This window comes from Cricetulus griseus, chromosome 2, assembly GCF_003668045.3.
Source record: "Cricetulus griseus strain 17A/GY chromosome 2, alternate assembly CriGri-PICRH-1.0, whole genome shotgun sequence".
NCBI classification, from domain to species: Eukaryota; Metazoa; Chordata; class Mammalia; order Rodentia; family Cricetidae; genus Cricetulus; species Cricetulus griseus.
In genome coordinates, this window is record NC_048595.1 from 57,115,435 (window position 1) to 57,138,355 (window position 22,921).

Consider the following 22,921-nt stretch of genomic DNA (forward strand, 5'->3'; position numbering starts at 1 on the left):
CTTACCTGAAATTAAACCTAATAATAATAATAATACTTGAGGTTTTCTTTTGGAAAACATTGTGTTTTGTTGTGTCTTGGGACGGTCTTGGTCACATATATGCTATTTGGTGTTACTACTATGAAGGATCCTCATTAAGCTATTTGCCTGCTACAGTCAAAGAGAAACAACAGTAGAGGGCAGCCATGATTTCTAACCCAACTATCATACCTGGGAAGATAGAATCATGTCCTCCACCACAGCCATTTGGACCCTCTTTTAACTGATACACTTGGATGGAATTGGTTCCACTTAACTCTGCTTGGTGTCATGCTCAGAGGCTTCGTTTACACCAAATGTAGAAAGAAAGCACATATGTCATTTCTGCAATTGCTAGTTTGCTTGGCACAAGCCTTACAGCCAGTATGCTTTTATTTTTTCTTTGCCATTCAGTGTTCTCAGTACTATCTTTTAACAGTGTCTTCCGATCAGTTATTCTTATTCTTAGCTTCGTCTTTATGTTGGAGCTAAGGTCAATTGCTTTGACTTTTACTTAATGAAATTTAAAACTGCTATGAGGCTGAGAAACCTCCATAGTGTAAACAACAAGTTGTGTCTGTCTTTTAAATGGTGTATGATTTTCAAAAGAAGCAGAAGCACTTGATATAGGAGAACTTGTATTATAGGTGTATTTCAATTGGTGTAAATTGGTGGAATGTCAAGATTCTTAGTTTTTCTTTTTACTCTGCTGGCCTGCCTCCAAAAACTTATTTTTTTCACACATAACCTAAATTTATCTTGGGTATTAGTAGTAGAAAGAAGTTCTGTACTTGTACTAATCAAGTACACCCTTTGATGTGTTTCATATTTTAAAAACATGATTATTGTCATTACTGTGTATGTGTGCACACACATGGAGGTCAGGGGACAACTCTGTGGGGTAGGTTCTCCCCCCTCCACCTTTATGTGGCTTACAGGGACTACACTCAGGTCATCAGGTTTACATGACAAGTGCTTAATACACTGAGCCCTCTCACCATCCATGTTTCATAGTTCTTGCATGTACATAAGAGAATATTTAATTTATCAAAGCAAAGTTCCTTAACTTCTCACAGCATCTCTTCAGGTATCTCCTTGGCAACAGCTGCTCATCCTCTTATTGACTGACATTTCACTAGTTATTTGTGAGTACAAAGGCCACATTTCAACAAATGGTATAATGAAAAAAAAATTCAGGGATAAAAGAGTCATACCTCTAAATGGAACACCTGATTCTCCTCTTTGTGTCTTTGGACAATCTACTTGCCTTTCTGTGTCACAGTTGTCTTTTCTATGTGTAAAGAAATGGAATTAAATGATCTATGTCTTCTTTTCACTCCAACACTAAGCCTCACCACCACCACCACCACCACCACCACATCAGCACCATATTATTCTTTTGAAGATTGTTTCTTTCAGGGATTTAAAGCCTCAGTTTAAGAGCTAAAACTTCCTGTTGAGCATGTTTAAATAGAATTGGCAGTCCCTTCTGTTGGTAATGCTTACCTTGAACTTTTGGTGTTCCATATTGGATTTGTGGCTTTTCTTAACTTTTAAGCAAAGTTTTATAAACTCACCAAGTTAGTTCACAACCATTGAGTACCATCTTTATCCCAATAAATGTGTGGTCGATACCAGCGCATGCAAAGTAGTATATTGGTTATTTCCCTATTTCAAGGACTCATGTCACTAATATGACAGGATAATAGTAAGCTTGCCCTGCTTCAGTCAGTATTTAGAAACCAGCACAATCAGTTCACTGTAGATACAGGTAATGAGGCATGGGATTTGGACTACAGTGGATGGGACTGGCAAGCATTGGCTTTTATGTAGTACTAGACTAGATACGTCTCTCTGCAAGAAGTCAGAAATGACTGAAATATAGGTGAGTCAGAGCAGCAGCCTTTTTTAACACACATGCAGACAAGCAGGGGAGCAGGAAGCCCAGGGAAACTGTAGGTTATTTAAATTTATATAGAAAAAGTAGGCAGTGCCCTGAGCATAAAGGTCCAAGAAATTTTAGGTTACTCTAAAAGCAATAGGAAGTGCTCCAGGCATTTTAAACAGAGAATAACACCATCAAAAGTGTTCCCTGGTATCTCTGAACTCAGTTGAGTTGAAGCAATCATTATTAGTCAAAACATTGAACAAATCTGTTTTAAATAAAACTTGAAATTCTGTATTTTTTCCACTGGTAATGTTTTCTAACTTCTGTATCTTGGAATAGCAAAGGAAACTACGCTAATGTGTAACATAAACTGTTTGCCAAAAGTGATCATTTCTTTTAGCCCCAACATAAATGCTAGAGCTAGTCTTTATTCTGCACTGTCAGCCTTTCTCATTTGCCACCCGTGGGAGTGCATATGCTTGGTGTGTTTTGAGAGGTGGCTCTGATAGCTTTTTGCATGTGGAAGCTGATTAAAGCACACCTCTTCCCTTTGGGTACATTTTGAGGTCGTTGGCCTGAATTGTATTCTGAGGATGAATCCCTCTGTGTGTGTTCTAAGTACCTTGGGAGGAAGCAATGCAGCAGCCAATTGTGGAGCCATGATGCTGTCATAGGACCTTTGATTCCACTTAGTACACTGAGAGCCAACTTGAATTTAGTGATAGTCACTTCTGCAGATAGTCCCAATCGGGCTTTCGATTTATGATATGAACAGCAATTAACGTGGAGTGTAAATGGGCATAATTATGACCTTTTCTACTCTTTTCAGTTAGAAGAAAATGAACAAGGCTTTTAAAAAATGTCTACAGTGGCAAGTATCTAATTTTCAAGTTTAATGTTTGTAGTTATGGGTCAATAGTTGACAAATGATAAAAGTTATTCATTGGTGATCTTGTCAGTGGGTGATTTTTTCAGATCTTCATAGTTTAAAAAGAAAGGGATTGCTTTGTTCATTTGTGGATCATACCACTTTAATCTACCAGTATTAACATCACTACTTCTGATATTCCTATTGATGACTCAGAGGCAGGGCAGTAGTGCTTTTGGATGGAATTGTTTCAGATGGCTTCTGTAGAATGCACTAATGTTCTAAGATAGTAATCTTCACATTTAATGAAGCATAGTTTTTATCCATATTTTTGTTCCCTTTAATTCTGTGTATTTTGATTAACGTGTTTCAAAATAGCCCACTTTTAGTATATGTGTTACTCATCTTTGCATGTTTAATGTGTAAATTAGTTTTAGCTGATGATGATGAAATGGGTTTTTAATTACAAAGAATATAGCATGTTTCAGAGTACTCCATTTTTGAGACCTAATTACTTTGGTAAGTTTGTTTTTTTCTGTTTGTCTGGTGTAATCTTGTTTGTGAGGCACACTTTGGGAAGCATTGACTAGAGGGTCTCTTTGCCTGCTGCTTCCCCCTCCCTACTCCTTCCATCAAGTAGTCTCAGTATTTCTTGTCTTGGTTTATTATATCACTTGTAGGCTTGTGAGAAATTCCAGAATAAACCTGAGTTTTAAATTGCTATCTTGGAAGCAGATTGGTGTTCAGTTTTTGTACTCCCTGTATCATCTTTAAATATTTAAATTGCAGACGCTCTGGCTGCCTCTTAAATTAGATCCTTCACTTAGTAGTTTTGACATTTCATAACCTTGCTCCTCAGGCATTAAATATTCACCTGTTTAAATGGCAGTGAAATTTTAAGATACAAACCCATATATTAATTCAGTGACTGTAGGTTGGAGATCAGTTCACATTTGCTGAAGGAAGAAGCTACTGGCCTCCACTAGGACATATGCTAGAGATTCATTGTGTTGAAGTATTTCTAGTACAGAATTCATCACATAAAGAAAACCCACATGAGTCTTGTCTGAGGGAATTTAGTTTTAAAGACTCACAAGGGTGTTTGGCACTTTGAAGATGGAGACACCCCAGTGTGATTCTCTAGGTGCAGATTGATAGCAAGAAATCCATCCAAATTCACAGCAAAGGCAGAATGGTGACCATTACTGATAATTACTAGGTAGGTTGGTCTGATAACTGATTTAAATGCCCACAATGAAGATTCTCACTACAAGGGTTCCCACCATAGTCTAAAGTGTACTTTGTATTTATAATCCTCTGAAATTGAAGAATTGTTTTCCTTTTCTTGGAAGGCAGGATGTTGTTGACAGTGATATTCTTGACAGCAGAAGAAAGGGGGCTGCTTTAATTCTGAGAAACTTACAGGCATAGGATGGAACCTGGTGCATTATGGGAGAAGGGTCAGCATGGGTGCCCTTTCTTACACTTCTTGGAAATTCCTGTGGGTAGTGTTCTTTATTTATATGGATTAGAGGGTATAATAAAACTAATTTTAATTGTGATGTGTGGTTTTTGCAGTTAATCTCAACTGGTGACAACTACTCTTAGGAAAAGCTTCTTTGTGGCTGGAGAGATGGCCCAGAGGTTAAGAACACTGGCAGCTCTTCCAGAGATCCTGAGTTCAATTCCCAGCAACCACATGGTGGCTCACAACAATCTATAATAAGATCTTGTGCCCTCTTCTGGCATACAGAAGTATATGCAAACAGAACACTGTATATATACAAAATAAATAATTTTTTTTTCTTTTTTTGGCTTTTGGAGGCAGGGTTTCTCTGTGGCTTTGGAGGCCATCCTGGAACCAGCTCTTGTACACCAGGTTGGTCTCGTACTCACATTGATCCACCTGCCTTTGCCTCCACACACCACAGTGTGCGCCACCACTGCCCGACCAAAATAAACAAATTTTAAAAAGCTGCTTTGAAATACATTAATTCATATGACATAAAAATAACTGGTTTAGTGACATCTTTTCTGCTATCTTTGCTTAGTTTATAGATACGTCTTAGGAAACAGTCTGGAGTTACATAAAAATTCTGAACTCTTAAAACAAGTGAACTGACAAGCTAATTCCAGTAGTGTGACAATGAAAAGAAAGCCGGACTAGGAGGGAAAGGCACAGAGCCAAGATCAGTTGGTGAATCCAGAACTCAGCAGCAGCTCTGTATGACCTCAGGCACTGGATTTGTCTTACCTTTACCTCTTCTACTACTTTTTATGTGTGTCCTGACTGCCTCACAAGGGACTTGAAGGCACAGAAAGAAAACTATTTGGTCATGCTTTATATCTGGCAAAAACCTAAGCTTGAATATGGTTTCCTTGTGAAGCAGTGTTTGTTGCCTTCATGGACTTTCATGTAGTCTATCATCTTCATCTCTGTTTTGCATTTAGTAATGGAAACCAGTTCTTTGACAGCATTATAAAGAAATGCTGTTTTAAGATTTGTCTTAGGGACTTTAAAACATTATTTGGAATTAAATAATGTGAATTTAAATGTGTATATTAAGCTTGTTATGGATGTTCACACCTCTAACTAAGCACCCACAGGCTGAGGTAGGAGGGGTTGACCTAAGTTTGAGGCCAGCCTGGGCTACATAGTGAGTTCCAGGACAGCCTGGGCTAAAGAGTGAAGTCCTGTTTGAAAAGCCAGACCAAACAAAGAGGAAAGCAAACAAACAAAAGAATGGACATTGAGGGGAGGGCAACTGATCCAAGTATGCTTTCAGTTTTTACATAATCACTAAATATAAGCCCTTTATCCTAAATATATTTCAGGATAACTAAAAACACCTCACCCACGCACGTCTGAAATGTACAAAGCAGTGAATGTCACCACATGAATAAATGACTCTGGAAATCAGTGATGGACTCAGTTACTCCACACTTAATCATGGAGGTCTTGACACACTCAGATTCATGTAGAGGTGGATAAGATTTATAACACAGCCACCCCAATGCTTAGACTCTTAAGAATGCCAAGCATACTAAAAAGTACCCATTTATTCCTAAGAACTACTTTTAAACAGGTAAAATTCTGTGGTTTATGTGATATAATAGGGTTAAGGAGTTTGTCCCAACTTAAAAGGATCTGTAATGAATTGAACCTAGCTTTGAACTAGGCCCACTGATTGGAGAATTGTCACCTTTCACCACTGTGACACTCCTGTCTCATGCTAAGCTTGAGCCTCCTGCCTGCTTCTCCTTCTTGTTTGACCACTCATTGACAATGCCTAAGTGCTTATGCTTGACCTGTAGCCCATGGCAAGTGGGTTTTTCACAAAAAGTGCATTTCAGACTCATGGTCCAAGGCAGATTGACTGCTGACTGGCTCCCTGCAACAGAAATAAAGCCATGAAATCGTCAGTCTAGAAGTGGGCCAAGTGCCGATTGTTCAGCTTCCTTAGATGATTGCAAATCAGTCCAGAAAAGAGCCTCGGTATGCATGTATTCACATGACTGGATTCAAACACACTTCAGTGGCTGCAGGATCATAGGCACAGAAGTCCCAAGGCTGAATTTTTGCTTATATTATTTTGATTACTTCAAGTTTTCCTTTTGTACTTGCAAATGTTCATTACTAAGTAGCTAGGTGCAAAGAGAAAAGAGTGTATGTGCATATTTTCTCTTCACTCTTGTCCCAGATTCCTTTGTGTAGGAAAGGACAGTGACTTTCCTTTATGTGACTTTCAAATTAGCCCTTGGAACAGCATCCTTATTTTCACTTGTTAGTGAGCAAACCAATTGAATAAGTATAGGGGTAGTAAACGTAAGCCCTGTTGGGACAAGGGTAAAAGATACTCAAAACTTTATAAATTGATATAATAACTAGCCTGTGTTTTCTTCTTTTGCCTTATTTCCTAGAAAGTTCTTTTTAAAAGTGACAAAGATCTGCAGGCATAAACCAAAAAGAAAATGGTTGATGCTTTAGATATTAAAACATTAATTTTCATAAAAGATCCTATATTGGATTAATAAGCCTAATTAAAGGTGGGAACTACTAGGTAACATGATCAGGCAGAAATAATCATATTGTGTTAGTCTAGCAAGTGTGGTGATATGTTATTTATGATTTATTAAAGCTTGCCTGAGGATTCAGAAAGCAAAGTCAACCACACGCCATAGAAGCCAGGCACACACCTTTAATCCCAGCAGCCAGAAGCTAGGAGGTGGTGGTACACACCTTTAATCCTAGGACTCAGGATTAAGAAGTAGACAGATCGATATGAGTCCAAGGCCACCCAGATCTACACAAGATTGATCCAGTCCTAAAGAGAAACAGCTCACACAAAGATGATCTCAGCACCTGGGATCACGACTTTAATCCCAGCACTAGAGGGATATAAAAGATTGGAGCAGGGTCTTCAGTAGTCAGTATCAGGCATTTATTCTCCAGCCACATTGAGGATAGGAAGACATTAAGTCTTCAAGATTCTCCAGCCATGTGGAGGAGGGGCAACAGGATCAGTCTATTCAGCCTGAGGTAGTGGTACAAGCTAGTGATCTGTTACTTTGCTTTTCTGTTCTTCAGCTTGAAGTTTGAACCCCAATATCAGTCTCTGGGTCTTTCATTTATCCTGTTACAACCAAGTCAATCCAAGAGTTAGATGTCTTGCCTATTTTTATGAATGATGTAGAAGACAGACCTTGTTGCAAAATTTCTGTCCATATAGTTGGCTATTCCTGAAGAGATCACAGGCAAACCAAAGGGAGTATGATTAGGAATCACTTAGGGGACCCATAGATGTATAAATAATGCTTATATGATGGACAAAGCAGGTATGGATTTAAGCTTGGGCAAGACATCTAGATGGGATAATGGATTGTGCCACAAATGTTGTGGTCCAGTGTGGTTGTTGTATCAATGAAGTATTCACACGTATTTTTGCGTTGACCACATTTTAGTCATTTCTAAACATTAAGGATCTAATGATGAGCAAGACCTGAATTAGTACAGACCATTTGTCTTCCATCTTGTACAATTTGGGATTCATTCATTAAAAGACTTTAAGTATAAGGGAGGCAGAAATATATAAGAACCAGAGAAGATGAACAACTCCAAGGAAATACAACACCACAGGGCTGATACACATAGAAGCTCACAGGTCACAGAGACTGTGACAGCATGCATAAAACCCCAACAAGTTCCAGTCAGACAAATCCCAACATGGAAAAGGGGGGAAATAACACACAAGGTCCCATCCCTAACAGAAAAGCTCTCTGTAATTGGTATGTTCTGGGAGAGGAAAAATCAATTTTATCCAATGGAGTGACACTGGCTATATCAACAACAGACCAGGGGAGGCTTTATGCTCAGGAGTATTGGCCAACACAAAATGGACTCCCTGTTTATATATGCATGCTTTTCTGACTTTAGTTTGGTGGACTTTGTTAGTTGTTTGTTTTACTTTAACATAGAGAAACAGCATGAAGATGGGAGAGTAGAGAGGATGGATCTGGGAAGAATTAGGGGAGGGGAAAGAATATGAAATTTTATTGTATTAAAAATTAATTTAAAGGTTTTTTGAGAGAACATTAAATAGCAGATAAAGTCAGTGAAAATACTTTGGGTCTAAAAATGAAGATCATGAAAACTCATGGGTGAGAAGACAATTGTCAAAGAAGGTTATGACTCCTTAGTGTGTTTAAATCTGGGAGTTTATGTGAGAGTGGCACTGATATAAATTATAAGAAAGCCTTCACTAATAATGGCTACATATTTTTAGATGGATACCACCATATCCAGGGATGGCAGAGGATGGAAAACAAGTCATAAAATGTATCTGATGACTTCAAACTGTGTTAACTTGGAATGATTGATCCCACATCTCTCGTTTCCAGTTGGCCCTGCTGAGAACAGCCTGCTCCCATTAATGTGCCATGCTGTGTGTACTACTAGTCTGGTTCAAGACCTCACAGATATGCTTAGAGCAGATCTTCTTTCCTCTTCACACGAGAAATAGCATTTCCTTTTTGTCTGGAACCTCCCCCCAAAATTAATAGACAGCATCCTACTTATATTAAGGCCAGTGTTTGCTAGCTGCCCCTTATGGAGAAGTTGTCAAGGTAGGCATTGAGTTTCTAAAAGGAGTGAGTATGCCAGTATGCTTAACCTTATTCCCATTTTCAGGTTTCCTATGCGCGCCCAAGTTCAGCTTCTATCAGAGATGCAAACTTATATGTCAGTGGGCTTCCAAAAACCATGACCCAGAAGGAGTTGGAGCAGCTGTTTTCACAGTACGGGCGCATCATTACTTCTCGAATTCTTGTCGACCAGGTCACTGGTAAGTAGGCAGTGGTTCTGGATAGTCTTGTGCTCCCTGATGGGCAGATTGTGAAATATTCTGTCTTCCCACACAGCAGTCTTGCCTCTAGAACACATCAAAGGTATATGTGGGCCAGAAAATGCAATTTTCTGCTGGAATTGTTCATAAATATGCATGGACAGAAATAGATTGTGGAGTAGACTGAGCAAGCTTGAGTCATTTCCACCCTGAAGGTGCAGGTTTGAAGCCTGTTTCATGGCTTGTAATAAATTTATAGATGCTATAATCTTCATTTTCAAGCCTCTGTGTGAAAAAGGCCCCTATCCTCCTTATAAACAATCTTATTTTTGTGAAAAGCAAATTTTACTGCAGCAGTATGCAGCTGGTACTGTGAGCAGGGATGAGGCTGAATCCACTCTGGTAATTGCTGTGGAGGCAGTTTTCCAGGGCTCTGCTGTGCCATAGAGGCATATGGAAGGGGATGGAATTGTGAGTGGTAGCAATTTGTTTTGTGCCTAATGCAACTTTTGACCAAATGAAATGAGAAGATGTTCATTAGAAGTTTATACGTAAGGAGCACTTCTGCCAGCACTGTTAGCTAACAGAAAGCTGCTGATATGGATTGGATTATTACAGATTTTTAAAACAAGGTACACAGACAGTTTTCTACTATAAAAACATTACTCGTCCTTTTCAAACATTTTAAAAGTAGAGAAATATGAAAAGGAGGCAGTGGAAAATCACCTGGAGTGCCTTTTTTCCATGCCAGTCATATTGTGATACCGTATATTACAATGTGTGAGTTTTTATTGTAAGAAAGGAGCAGATTATCCCCGGAGTAAAATCAGGCCACAGTCTTAATCTTCAAGTAGAGATCAGTTCAGCTGTGAATTTGGCCAGAGTGGTCTGCTTTTCCTTTCTGTGTTGTTAATTGACTTCACAGGAAGTGCTGTTCATAGGCTTCTGGGTAGAGAATCAACAGTGTGTACACTTGCCTGGGAGAATGACCTGTAGATTGTGCTGCCATGAGAAAGTCTGAGGGTGTACAAGGCAGGGTGTCAGTTGCAGTAGTTATTCTACGATCCTCCTGTTTCATTGTGTCACACTATGGTGACACAGTGCACACACTCACTGTTAATGAGGCTAAATAAAAATCCAAGCATAACAATTCAAACAGGATTTATTTCAAGCAACAGAAATATGGTTTTTCTTCATAGCATTTTCTAAAAAGAATTTGGTACCTAATGAGAAATTGGACTGAGAGTAGGCTTCATCTGTGACATGAAAATCCTGTCTTTTCCCTTTAATGATTGCCCTTCTGGAGTGTGAAGGGTGACAGGTGGACTGACTTAGTATTTCCTTAGGGTGGCCCATACCTCTGGCATCAGCAGCCTGCTGGAACTTTCTAGAATTGCAAATTGCAATTCTGGGGTTCTGTTCCAAATGTACACAATCTTGAGGATAGGCACACACCCCCCATACACACTTTAAGTAGTCCCGTCCCGCCTTTGAGGATGCCAGTTTTTAATCTGTGCTTTCCTAATAGAGCAGCCAAACTTTTTAGTATTTTATTTTCTTTTTTCTCTTCTTGTATGTGTCTTGTTATTTTTTCTTTCTTTTGTTTTTTTTTAATTTTTCTTTATTTTAAATTCAAGATCTCACTCTGTGACCAAGTTGGCATCTCACACTTGTAGCAAACCACCTGCTTCAGCCTGCTGAGAGCTGGAAATATGCTAGCAGGGTTGTTAGGAGCCCGTAGATAAATGAAAGGATATATTTATAATTATTTCTTCTTCATACTTACAACTTTCAAGAAAAACATATACTTTCTCTGAAATGGCTGGGTGGGTTTTGATATTCAGCCATCACGTGTTTACCATCTACAATGCATGTCATTTATACAAAAAAGGCAAAGTGACAGAGGCTATCAAGACTAAGCACATGTATAGAACATGTCTTATTTACCTTAGAAAAATTCTGAGCCTTCTCCAGGCTTACTTGTAAGGCAAACAGACCCCTTTTCCTTTTGAGGTTGCTCTAAGTTAAGATGGTGTACGTTTTCTCGTTAGCCCCTCCTTTCTTCATTGGCCCACTTGAAATTATCTATACTTACCTACTAGTCTAAAATCTGGTCCTGTGAGAATCTGGTTGGTTGCCAACAAGGCATTTCTCTGCAGCTGCTTACCTTTTGTTGACCAGCTGTGATTATCTGCTCACCTACCTGTGACAATTAAATGGAATGAGCTGAGAATCGGGCTGCTGTTTCTCGTAAACTGGAAAAAGCTTGTTCATGCCCTGCTTTGCCATTGTTGGTTAAGAGGAATGCTGGGGGAGCCAGGAAGCTTGCAGTTCTACTGACTCAATTTGGTCCTCTTTTACCTTTTACTCCATGCAACATTACTTATGATATATATATAATTAAAGAGAAGCCTGGGGGACTCAGAATGTGCAGACCTCAGACCATCTTCAGATTTTTTTTTCTTTTCTTTCTTTTTTTTTCCTTTTTGTTTTTCAAGAGAGGGTTTCTCTGTGTGCCTTGACTCTCTGGAATCTGCTTTGCAGACCAGAGCAAACAGAGATCATCAGAGATCCGCCTGCCTCTCAAGTGCTAGGATTAGAAGTGTGCACCACCACCACCTGGCTAGATTTATTTTCCTGAGAGACAATCATGCTATATGATATAATTAAGATGAACTTATTACTTAGAATTTTAGTTGAGTTATATCTGCTCTAGGGTGTTTTTTGCAAATGCTTGGTTTTGTTCTTATTGCAAGGGAAGGGGCTGTCTGTCTGATAGCATGCTTTGAAAAGTGGAACTCGGGCATGCAGTTGGTGTTACTGCAGAAAGCACAGGAGGCAGGAAGGAGTGCAGAGGAAGAAAACATGGGTTTATATACTTTATGATTTCTTGGCCTCTTGACAAGCATGTGATAGTGAAAACTCATTGTATAGGTCATTCTGTGCATTTAAAAAAGGTGGAAAATTGAGATTCTAAGTTGAATTGCTAAGGTAAAATTTTTCTTCCTGATGTGATTTTTGTGGCAAATGTTATATGTGGGTGAAAAGATGTTCGTGAGAAGGAAAAATTAATTTCTCCTTTCTTCTCTTCTTCCCCTCTCCTGCTCCCTCTTTCCCAAATCTTTACTTAAATCTACCTTAGGCATATCAAGGGGTGTAGGGTTTATTCGATTTGACAAGCGGATTGAGGCAGAAGAAGCTATCAAAGGCCTAAATGGCCAGAAACCTCCTGGTGCCACAGAGCCAATCACTGTAAAGTTTGCTAATAATCCAAGCCAAAAAACCAATCAGGCCATCCTTTCCCAGCTGTACCAGTCTCCAAACAGAAGGTACCCAGGACCGCTAGCTCAGCAGGCACAGCGTTTTAGGTAAGTCTGGTCCAGTTCTCGTGCCCAGCTAATAAACTGAAGGAGAATGTGCAGGTTTATGTCAAGTAATTGTATCAACAAGATCTCCGCTTTGAGTTTGTTGCTACTGTTGTTTATCTCTTTATTTTTCTTTAATGGGCACAGAGAAAACATACTTGGGGAAATAGCAACTTTTGAAGGTGGGGGCAGTTCTCCTCCAGGAGTGATTTTGCCTCCAAGTGACATTTGGCAAAGTGTAGTCATTCGTGATGGCATAATTTGGGTGGAGATGTGACTCACATCTAGTGGGTAGAGTCCAGGGATGCTGTTAAGCACCATGCAGCATACAGGGTACCCAGCAGCCACAGGTGCCTGGGCCCAAAGCACAGCTTGAGAAAACCCAACCTACAGACCATGAAGTCTGATGTGCTGTTTTCCTTTTATCACTGTTTTCTTGAGAAGAATTTTTGTGTTTGGGCTTTAAGTTGAGCTCTTTCAGTTAGCTTTGTCTCAGAATATAGACATTGTTAAAGATACGTGACCTATGTGAATGCCTTAAGGTTCCAAAAGTGGACCCATCTCCTTTTGATAGAATTTAGAGGTTGACAAATGTTAGCTGTAATGGTTCAGAGAGGAAATACATTAAATTTTCTGAGTCATGGTTTTTGCAACTATGTTTCCTCCTCCTTTCCCTTCTCCTTACCATTTCCCTGTTTCTCTTCTCTTTCTCATTTCCTTTCTTTCTTTTCAGCTCATTAAAAATCTAAATCAGTTGCTGTGCCATACAGAAAGTAATGGCAGTCTGGATTCTGCCTCTGTGTGGTTATTCATTGATTGATTAACTCAAAGAAGTCACTGAGTGAAGTCACTGGTGGGCATAAATATCCCAAGTTTTCAAGTTAGCTAGTCCTTGAGTAAACAACCAGTCATTCAGAGCACATCAGCTATGTGTGGAAAAAGAAGAGTGACTTGGGGTTCAGTCAGGAGCAGTAAACATCTGATTTTACGAACAAGTCACCCAGTTTTTATTTCCCAGGATGTTGTAAATACCATTTGGTCAGTTGGTATGGTACATTGCATCTAACTCCTAAGTTAATGTTTTATAAGTTCATGTAAATCTTTATTCTTTCCTTCCTGAGACAAAATAGTTGATTACCAAAACACATAATCACAACCTTTGTAAGCTAGAGGACTTAACTTACATGTTTTCTAGCCCCAGTCATATACATTTTCCCCCATTGGTACATTGGAATGTTGAAAAGAGAAGAAAAAAGTCAACTTAAAATATCTCCTTCTAAAAATACTTATGTGTGTTACTTAGGTGTGAAAGGAAACTTTCTGTAAATGCCAGGTTGAATACCTACTTAAGTCATTCTCTCTGGAGAATGATGGCATTGTCAAAGACTGTGTTGACGAAGATGACCAGTTCCCTGGTTCATTGAGTTAGTTCAGCTGCTGTAATTTTGAGAGAAAAAGCATTGGGACAAACAAAATGTGTGACACTTTTGACCTTGGTGACAAGTAGTGACAATTGAAGGAGAGGAAAGGCTCATGAGCTATTTGATTATTTCCTTCTGTAGAGGAAATAATCACAACAGACCTTTCCAGTGCCAGATGCATTCCTTTTCTCTGACATATTTCCTGACTATTCACTTGTTGGTATTTTTAAATATAGTACAGTTAAACTCCAGTGAATTTTAGCAGTGTTCTCTAGCCCCCCTTACCAGTTAGTTTTAGTTTGCTGTTAAAAGAAAACTGTACTGCCCTAGATTATTGTTTTATGTTTTCAATTAAAGATGTTGTTTTGTTTGGTTGCTATTTATTAGAAAAGCACTCCTAGACTCTTAAGACCAGACCAGAGGACTCACAGATAGCACTGGGAGTCATGAGCACGGGCTAGCACATATGTGGGTAGCATGTGCTAGACTTTGGGTACCACAGCATCCTCACTGAATCCTTCCATCCCTCTGTAAGTCCCCCCTTTCATTTTATTTTTTGATGGGATAAAGTTTTCCAAGGTTGTCCTTGTGATTAAATTTGAAATTTATCTTCTGTTCATCTTACAGTACAAAAAGTCTTTTAATGGTATATATTACCATTATTTCTGAGATTCTTTGGCCCTTACAGAAAGACATTGTAGAAGAAGAGAACAAGGGACATTAGTTGAAAGGAAACCTGGCATTAGTAAGTGAGGATTGCAGTACATGGAAGTTTGGCCCCAGCTATTCCAGAGGCTGAGGCAGGAAGATCACTGGGAGCTATGGACTAGATTATGCAGTGCTCTTCTTATTGCACTATGTTTGACATCAACTGGGTAGCCTCAGGAGTAGCTGCTACCAGCTGATCAATGAGAACAAAACAGAGAACAATCAGGAATTAGGACAGATTTTTCTTTCCTTAGACTCCTGTTCTCTCCTGCACCTCACTGCTCATCCCTAACCCCACCACCTCTATCTAAGTGGTAAAATATGACTACCAGTGTGCTAGAGAATGTATGTTTGATCTAACTATGTACCGGAAGGAAGCTGAGTCTTAATTTCTACAATTCAAATTTATCCTGATGTATGACTGATGCTTTTTAAAGGTTTCTTTAATTTGGCTGCCATTACCTTATGTTGTTTTATTGAATAAAAATTGATCATCTTTGAGCCTTTGAGACACTTGAATTAAGGACTTGATGTTTTGTTGGTACTTTGCTCTTCTCTGTAGTTGAGGTCCAGGTATTTCTTCATAATATTTGTTGTTATAATGCCTTTGCTTTGAGTGTGCCACTTCCCAGCATGAATTTTAGAAAATTCATTGTGTATTTTTATGTTATCCTGGTACATTGACATCTGAGAGAGACTGGAGAATACAAGTTATCTTAATAGGGAATGGACTTTCAATACTCAACAAGATAAAAAAAAAAGTAAAATTCCATGTAATAAGGATTAATTTTAAAAGCGGGCTTATTAGGTTTATGCCTCAATCTGTATTGATAATTGGAATTATTTAAACACTACTAATCTGATGGGCTTGTTGATGTGTTTATAGTTTTCAGAATAAGACAAACTATTTGGACACATGATACAGTTTCAGCTCATTAAGCATATTCTTAGTACAGGATATCCAGATTCAACTAAACACAAAATTTTCTCATTCATTCTTGTGAGGTAGATTTAACTTTATTGAGTGTGATCTAGGCAGTGACCTGTGTGTCTTCTTCAGTGATTCTTTTTGTATTTTTGAAGAGCCCCTAAGTCAAACGTTGGGTTGAGCTTCAGGCATGTTGCTGGTTACATTAGCTTGATCTCATGTTGGAAGACACAGGCATCAAGCCTCATAATAACTTTAATCATTCTTAGAAGACATGATGCCATGTGATTGGATAAGGGAAGGTATTGATGAGCTTGGTTGCTTAATTAATGTCAAGCCAACTTTTGCCCCATGCTTTAGAGAGGCTTGATAATTCTTCCAGTGCCCAGAATTATATTTTCTTAAATTGTCTTTTTCACACATTATATCTGACTTTAATTGATTTTTTAAAATTTCCCTTTCAATATGGTCTTTCCTTAACCTACTAGCTGGATAGCTTGAAAATTAGACCGATACCTTAGTTTTATGCTGTATTTGTAAATATCCCTCTTTGAAATTAAAATGTTCTAGCTGATGGAAGATGCTATTAAAAATATTTCCCCGTAATAATCTTTATTACATTATCTTGGTGATAGGGAATGTTACCAGATGTCTTCGCCATTCACGTGTGTATGCACGTGGTTTGTAACTCTATAGTCAGTGAACTTTAAACTCTGAGTTCTAATCACACATACAAAGATAGGATAAAGATGAAATATATATTCTAGTCAATATAGTAATGCACCGATAAATGTTATACTGATATATTTGCCTAAAGTATCTTACTAAAGAAGATTTTGCTTTAAGTGAGCTTTATAAAGTGTTAATATTTGTCACTTTGAATTTTCTGACTGCATGTAAGAGATGTTGAGTTGACTTGTGTCTAGCCTCCTGAAGTGGTTTCTATGAGAATTAAGGGAAATAACTGGTTCATTTTTTTCTTTCTTGAGTTTTCCTCACTGACTCATCCTCAACCCAATTTTCCTTCTCTTAGGAATCATTCTTTAAGTAAAGGATGTCTTAAGTAAAGCTAGGTTTTTTTATCTAGTCTTCCAAATAATGCGTTGTTTGAAAATTGGGTTGGGAGTGACATTGGTCACCCTCTTTCAGAGAGGCTCAGACTTCCTTGGGAAGCATATGATACCCTGGAGAGTAGATGCTGAAGTTGGTGCAGTTCCTGTGTTAAATATAATTTAAGAACATTCTGGTTTTAAATAGCAAAATATACATGCAATTGACTCCTTAACATTACTCCTGTAGTGGAAAACATCACCATTAGTGTGTTCCTGAGTTACTGCAGAGGCCACTAGACTGGGCCCCATTTTCATTTTTAGGTGATCGTGTATGAAAGTAGTCCTTGAGCTGCGGACATAGGGTGAAGGTAGGACAGCTGTAGCTGTACAATTTGTAATTTGCTGCCTGCTGCTGGACAAAGGCTGTTTGATGTCAATATGAAGTACTCATTGCCTTCTCTAGATTCAAATGGGACACATAGATGTATGGTAGGAGAACCAGGGAGAACTGGTTTTTCAGCTTCATGTTGTCATCTAGGTACTGTGCCTGGGCTGTTTCCTGAACAGTCTCCCACACCCCTGCTGATGGGGGAGAGTGGAGAAAGAGGGGGTGGAGGTGGGAGAGGTATAGACAATTTGGTTTAAATACCCAAGGACTGAGTTGCCCCTAAAATTGGGAAATAAATGAAGATCAGGGGACCATACAACTCAACAGGTCTGGCAGTTATGAGGCCTGTTGAAAGTCTGGAGAGGCTTAGTTGGAAAAGTCCTAGATGTCCTAGAGATTGTGGGATGGGATAGCGTTGGAAACTGAGATGTCTTCCCTTGGTGCTAGTAGCTTACTCCCATGGCAGGTTTGGATTCCATCTCCTCTTAAAAATAGACATATTTAAAGGAAGTCCTATGTTGGGAGTTTGGTTGCTCTTTCCTAAGTGGGTGGAGGGAAAATGGAGCTTCTGAATTTCATCCTTTAGTCACTTTGGATAGGGACTTCAATATGTTCATCTGTCCCACAGATACCATTTGTCAAATGCATTCCGTATCTATCATTCCAGTAATTTGATGAACTTTTCTGTATCAGGTCGCTTTGTGGTTGGTGTTGCAAATTTACATTCATTTTTTCTGGTGTTTGTAACCTTGGTTTTTTTTTTTTTATATAATGGCATGACATCTTTATTCATCTTCACTCTGTAGAACACAAAGTCCTCTGACATTCTGTACTCTTCACAACTGCTCTATGCTTTGTGTGTGCAAATATTCTCACCCAGTCTGCCTTCTGGGTAGTTTCCATCTTACATTAAATGGTGGATGATAATTTTGGTAAATTTTGCTTTTATGCACCATCACCAGGTATGTGATAAACGTGCAGTGCCCAGACTTGATAGTATGTGCTAACTGGTACATTTGAGAGGGCATGGAACATGCAGACCCAAATAAATGAAGGACGATCTCGTGCCACTGTGATTGGTTCTCTTGTCTTACACTTTATATTACAACAATTTAACACTTCCTTTTCATTGTTCTTTCAAAACACACAAATGCCCATTGGAGACTGTGATTAGGATGTACAAAGACAACATTCTTTCATATCTGAAAGACCAGAAGGAATACATTGGCTTTTATAAAAACTGAGAGGAGTTCCTTTTCTTCCATGCTCTGCTGTGTGCTTGGGCTGGACAAAGAGAAAGAAAAGGAAGGAAGGAAGGAAGGAAGGAAGGAAGGAAGGAAGGAAGGAAGGAAGGAAGGAAGGAAAAAAAGAAAGAAAAAGCTGATATCCACCTCACTTACCCTTTCTCAGGTGTTAAAAGACAAAATAATTGTGCCTCACCTCTGAACTGGGGCTGTCTTTGGAGAGTGGGGAGCATTCTCACAGTTGGATGGTTATATGCCTATGCATGAGACATGTCTGCTCCTCACTTGTAATTTATTGGTGAATTCTAGAAACTTGAGGCACCCTCAATAGTCTTCCTGACATTGATAAAGCAGGACAGCACAAATTCTATACAGCCAAGTTTGTCCGTACAATTCAATGCACTTATAATTCTATATCTTTGATTTTAAAAGATCAAACAGCTCTGAAGTTACTAGCCCTGTGAGCATAGGCTTGCTGGTTAGTCTTTGTGTGCTTCAGTATCCTCAGGAACCAATGGAATTGTGGCGAGTAAAGTTTGGAAGTTTATGAAAGTACTGCTCAGTTCCAGTGGGATGTCAGATGTTAACTGTTCTAGCACCTTCACATTTTGTTTCTGGCTGTTTTCTTCAGATGACCACTGCATTTTTTGTTTGCTGCACTGACCCTCTAGAGAGTGTTCTATAACAGTGGGTCCCATTCTCTCAGGAATGATAAAAGACCCAGTGTTTGGAGGCATCACATATATTTTGTGCACCAATATCCCCTTGGAAGGTGGCAGTAATGAGCCTAGCTTTCATGAACTTCAAGGGGGAAAATTAAACACTGAAGTTTGCTAAATGTGTGTTTTGCAGGTTGGACAATCTGCTCAATATGGCTTATGGAGTGAAGAGGTAATGACACAGGTTCATGATACTCATAATCCCTTCCCACAGTTGATTAAGTTCTTTAATTTGGGGAGCAATATTTCCACCCTCATAAATTTATGTTGGGTTTTCTTTTGCATGTATAGCCTCTTGTAAAGCTGCTTTTGAAGTGCATTTGACTCATGGAATATTTTTATACCACTGTACACCACTCAGTCTTTTTAAAAGTCATATTTGTTTCAGATTGCATCGCTACATTATAGCATGTTTATGTTATGTGTTGGTTTTTTCTCCTCTCCGTCCTGTTTAACTCATGAAGCCAGTTTTTAGATTTCTTTGCCATTTTTCAGTGCAGCAGATAATGGTCATTTCATAACCTATCAACACCTGGATTGTTTGTCTGTCACTGCAAGCCACAAATAGAGCCTCGGTTGACACATCAAATAGCTGTATACATCTGTTGGGAAAGGGGACTTGCTAAATTTGGGGAAATGGAAAAGGGAAAGGAACTTAAGCCCATTGCTGTAACCAATCTATGTTCCTTTTGTGTGTGTGTATGTCTGTTTCCTATTTTGTTTAGTAGGTTTTCACCAATGACGATTGATGGGATGACCAGTCTGGCTGGAATTAATATTCCTGGGCACCCTGGAACAGGCTGGTGCATATTTGTGTACAACCTGGCCCCTGATGCAGATGAAAGTATCCTGTGGCAAATGTTTGGGCCTTTTGGAGCTGTCACCAACGTGAAGGTCATCCGTGACTTTAACACCAATAAATGCAAAGGTTTTGGATTTGTGACTATGACAAACTATGATGAGGCTGCCATGGCGATAGCTAGCCTCAATGGATACCGTCTGGGAGACAGAGTACTGCAGGTCTCCTTTAAGACAAACAAAACGCACAAAGCCTAATGAGCTCTTGTCCTCAGTCCATTTATATATGAAAACTATACAACAAAAGCAAGTTAAGAGAAACTTTATACATTAGTAAATGTCTTTGTAAGTCAGTGTTGAGATGGGGATAAAATGACTACTTAGCATCCTAAGAAATATGTGAGATTTTTTATTGCTAGTATTTGAATTAAAACTTCTTAAATATCTTTTATGTTTGAATATGGACAAGAGGTACAGGGTTTTTACCTGTCACATTGCATTCTATTGCCTTCTTTGAAGAAGGTGGACCTTTTAAAGTGTTTCAGCTAAGGGAAGACATTTCTTTTCTTTTTACATAACTGCCTTGAACCTGTGAGTAAATATTGAGGCTTTGTGTTGTAACTCTTCAGTTGGTTGTGTCTTTCCCCACCTCCTTTTCTTTTCTTTCTTCTTTTCTTTTTTTTCTTTTTGTTCTCTGATTAGCTTTGTGTTTGGTTTACATTTAAAGCATTGCTGTTATGTCTCAGAAAAGTATTTTGAAGTTTACATTTTTATTTATGAAGTTACAAACAGTATTTATTTTGTAATTCTGATTTGGGCTGGGGCAGGGGGGGCGACATTATAAACGCTTATTGTAAGAATACTGGAGAACTTTTCGTAAAGCAGTACCTTGCCAAAGAGATAAGAGCCTCTTTGATGTGGGTTTAAAAAAAGCATCTATTTTTATAAAAAAGAAAATTTGGAGAAACTTTTTACTGGTCCTGGAACAAATATTTTGACTTGAATACTTTGAGAAATCTCTTCATATGACACCTAGTGAGCTTTTAAAATTTACCAGGAAATTTGCAACGGTTGGAAAATTTAGAAAGATTTATGATGTAGGAAAACACTTTTGAGATCTTTGTATGAGAGGAATTGAGTCAGTGAGGGAACACTGCTGGTTTCATTTTCGTAATCACCAGTGGGGTGTCCGGTCATCCTGGTTGCTATGTGATAGATGGCTCACATTGATTTGTGATTTTGAAACAAATAAAAAAAAATTTACAAAAGAATATATAAGAGCAGGCAAGAAATTTAAATTACCAAGAGATGGGGGAAAATCTGTTCTTCCTAAAGAAATCCCTTCAGATAGAGCTCATGGTGTTTAGTGATGTACTTGCAGTATCGTTTGAAGAATTGTTTTGTCTTAAGGAAAATAAGATGTTGCACCTGATTTGTACTGCAGCAAGTCAGCAAAGGCGATCTGAGTTGGGTATATTTGAAGGTATTTTGAGAGTTACGTTTAAGGCTAACACCTGAGCTTTGTGTGATGTAAATAAGACCTTGTGTTTATGAACCTTTCAGCTAATTTTATTTTTTTTCCCTTACATATCAAGTGATGTTCAGGTTTTGAAAGTTTTGTATCAGTTTTTTCCTTTGTAAATGGCATTAACATTGTTACTTGAGGTCTTGCTTATTCACTTCTGTTGTCCTGAGGACTTGAATTTACAGTGCATCAGATTCGTTGCTAATCTGTCTGTAGATAGTCTAGCTTCAGCTGTTTATGGTGATGCTACATTTTCGTTTATAAATATGTTTGTGGTAAAAAAAAAAGAAAAATGAGTATAACCATAGGTTTTGAACAAATTTCCTTACATTTTTCATACAAAAATCATAAATATCTGTATGCTATTGAAATTTAACTTTGTATGATGCTTAAACCACTATTTGGGGAAATAATAAAATAAGTCTTTACCATGTATGAAAGAAATTTTAAAAAATACAAAATATTTTCTGATTAGCATCTAGCTTATAATAAATTTTCAAAAAAGCTGAAGGCAAGCGTTGCCTTCATCAGGATGCACTGAGAACTATATAGTTACGTCCTGCGTTTTGTATAAACTGAGATGCTCATATGCTTCCCCTTAGAACAGGCAATGTGCTATGCATAACATAGTTGTACATTATCTTTGCAGTTGCTTTGAGTTTTATTCTTTATTATTTAAAATTGTAGTTATAAAACTTTTCAGTATAGTACAGTACATATACTGTGAGGCGCGTGCTAAAGTGAATAAGCGAGTTTTCATGCTGACCCACTCAATGCTCTTCAGAACTCAATTGGCTTAGCACTTTCTCATATCCTTAGGTGCATTTAGATTGTCAGAGTTAACCTTCGTTAAAAAAATAAAAAAATAAAATACATGTATATACTTAAAAAAAAAATAAGGTTTCCCTTGTGGGAAAACAGCAGCTACACGCTTCTTTCCTGTACTACTGTAGCAAACCAAGGCATTGATGAGAGGGCATGCAAATTGTGCTTCACTTTACAGTGTTCATCGGAGCACTTAATAAAATGTAAGGCTGGTATTTATTTGAAGTTGTACAGTATGACTTAATTCACATCTGTTGGAATAGAAAATATATTCTGTTGAGTATTTAAGAGGCTGTACATGTTTTCTTTTGTGTTTGGATTCTTTGTGCTTTTTCATGTTCGGTACATCAATAAACAAAGTTGAAGGGAAAGAACTGTGGTGTATCTTTAAACATATTGGGGGTGTGGGGCACCTATGCCCAGTCTAGTAAAAAATTCTTTAATTAAAAAGGGGTGTTCTTAGAGTTCTAGTTGAAAGCTATGCTACCTGAAGGCATCCAAAGGCAAGTTAACTGAAAGGAGAATGTGGAAAAACAAACAACCGAACAAAACAAAAGCCATAAAGCAAAAACCCTGACTGGAATAATACTCCGATTAGTCATCTGTCAAATGCACTTCTGGGTGACTCTTGCTGGGACATGGCCTTTCATCAGCTAGTTGTAAAATTTGAAGACCCAGTTGCTCTCACTCTCACTGATTGAACCTTTAGCCATTTGTACAAGCAGGATTTACACACAGTCACTCCAGCCAGTTCAGGAGCATGTGAGGAAGACAGCTTTATTCTACTACCCTCAGGAAGATTGAATTCCCCATAGGTGTTGGTCTGTGACACT

General features: G+C 38.4%; 1 protein-coding gene across 10 annotated transcripts in view; it reads left to right on the forward strand.

Moving 5' to 3' along the window:
* Positions 1-22,459, forward strand: part of Elavl2 (ELAV like RNA binding protein 2) — a 130,888-nt gene extending 108,429 nt beyond the window's left edge. For 3 of the 10 annotated variants that reach the window (XM_027400408.2, XM_035439806.1, XM_027400404.2), the window contains exons 4-7: positions 8,962-9,115; positions 12,258-12,483; positions 19,074-19,112; positions 19,666-22,459. In XM_027400408.2, the coding sequence (XP_027256209.1) occupies positions 8,962-9,115; positions 12,258-12,483; positions 19,074-19,112; positions 19,666-19,996 (750 nt within the window). In that variant the 3' untranslated portion in view covers positions 19,997-22,459. The remainder of the gene's footprint in view (positions 1-8,961; positions 9,116-12,257; positions 12,484-19,073; positions 19,113-19,665) is intronic. The other 7 variants (XM_027400405.2, XM_027400406.2, XM_027400407.2 and 4 more) reach the window with 7 other exon arrangements.
* Positions 22,460-22,921: the final 462 nt, after the last annotated feature.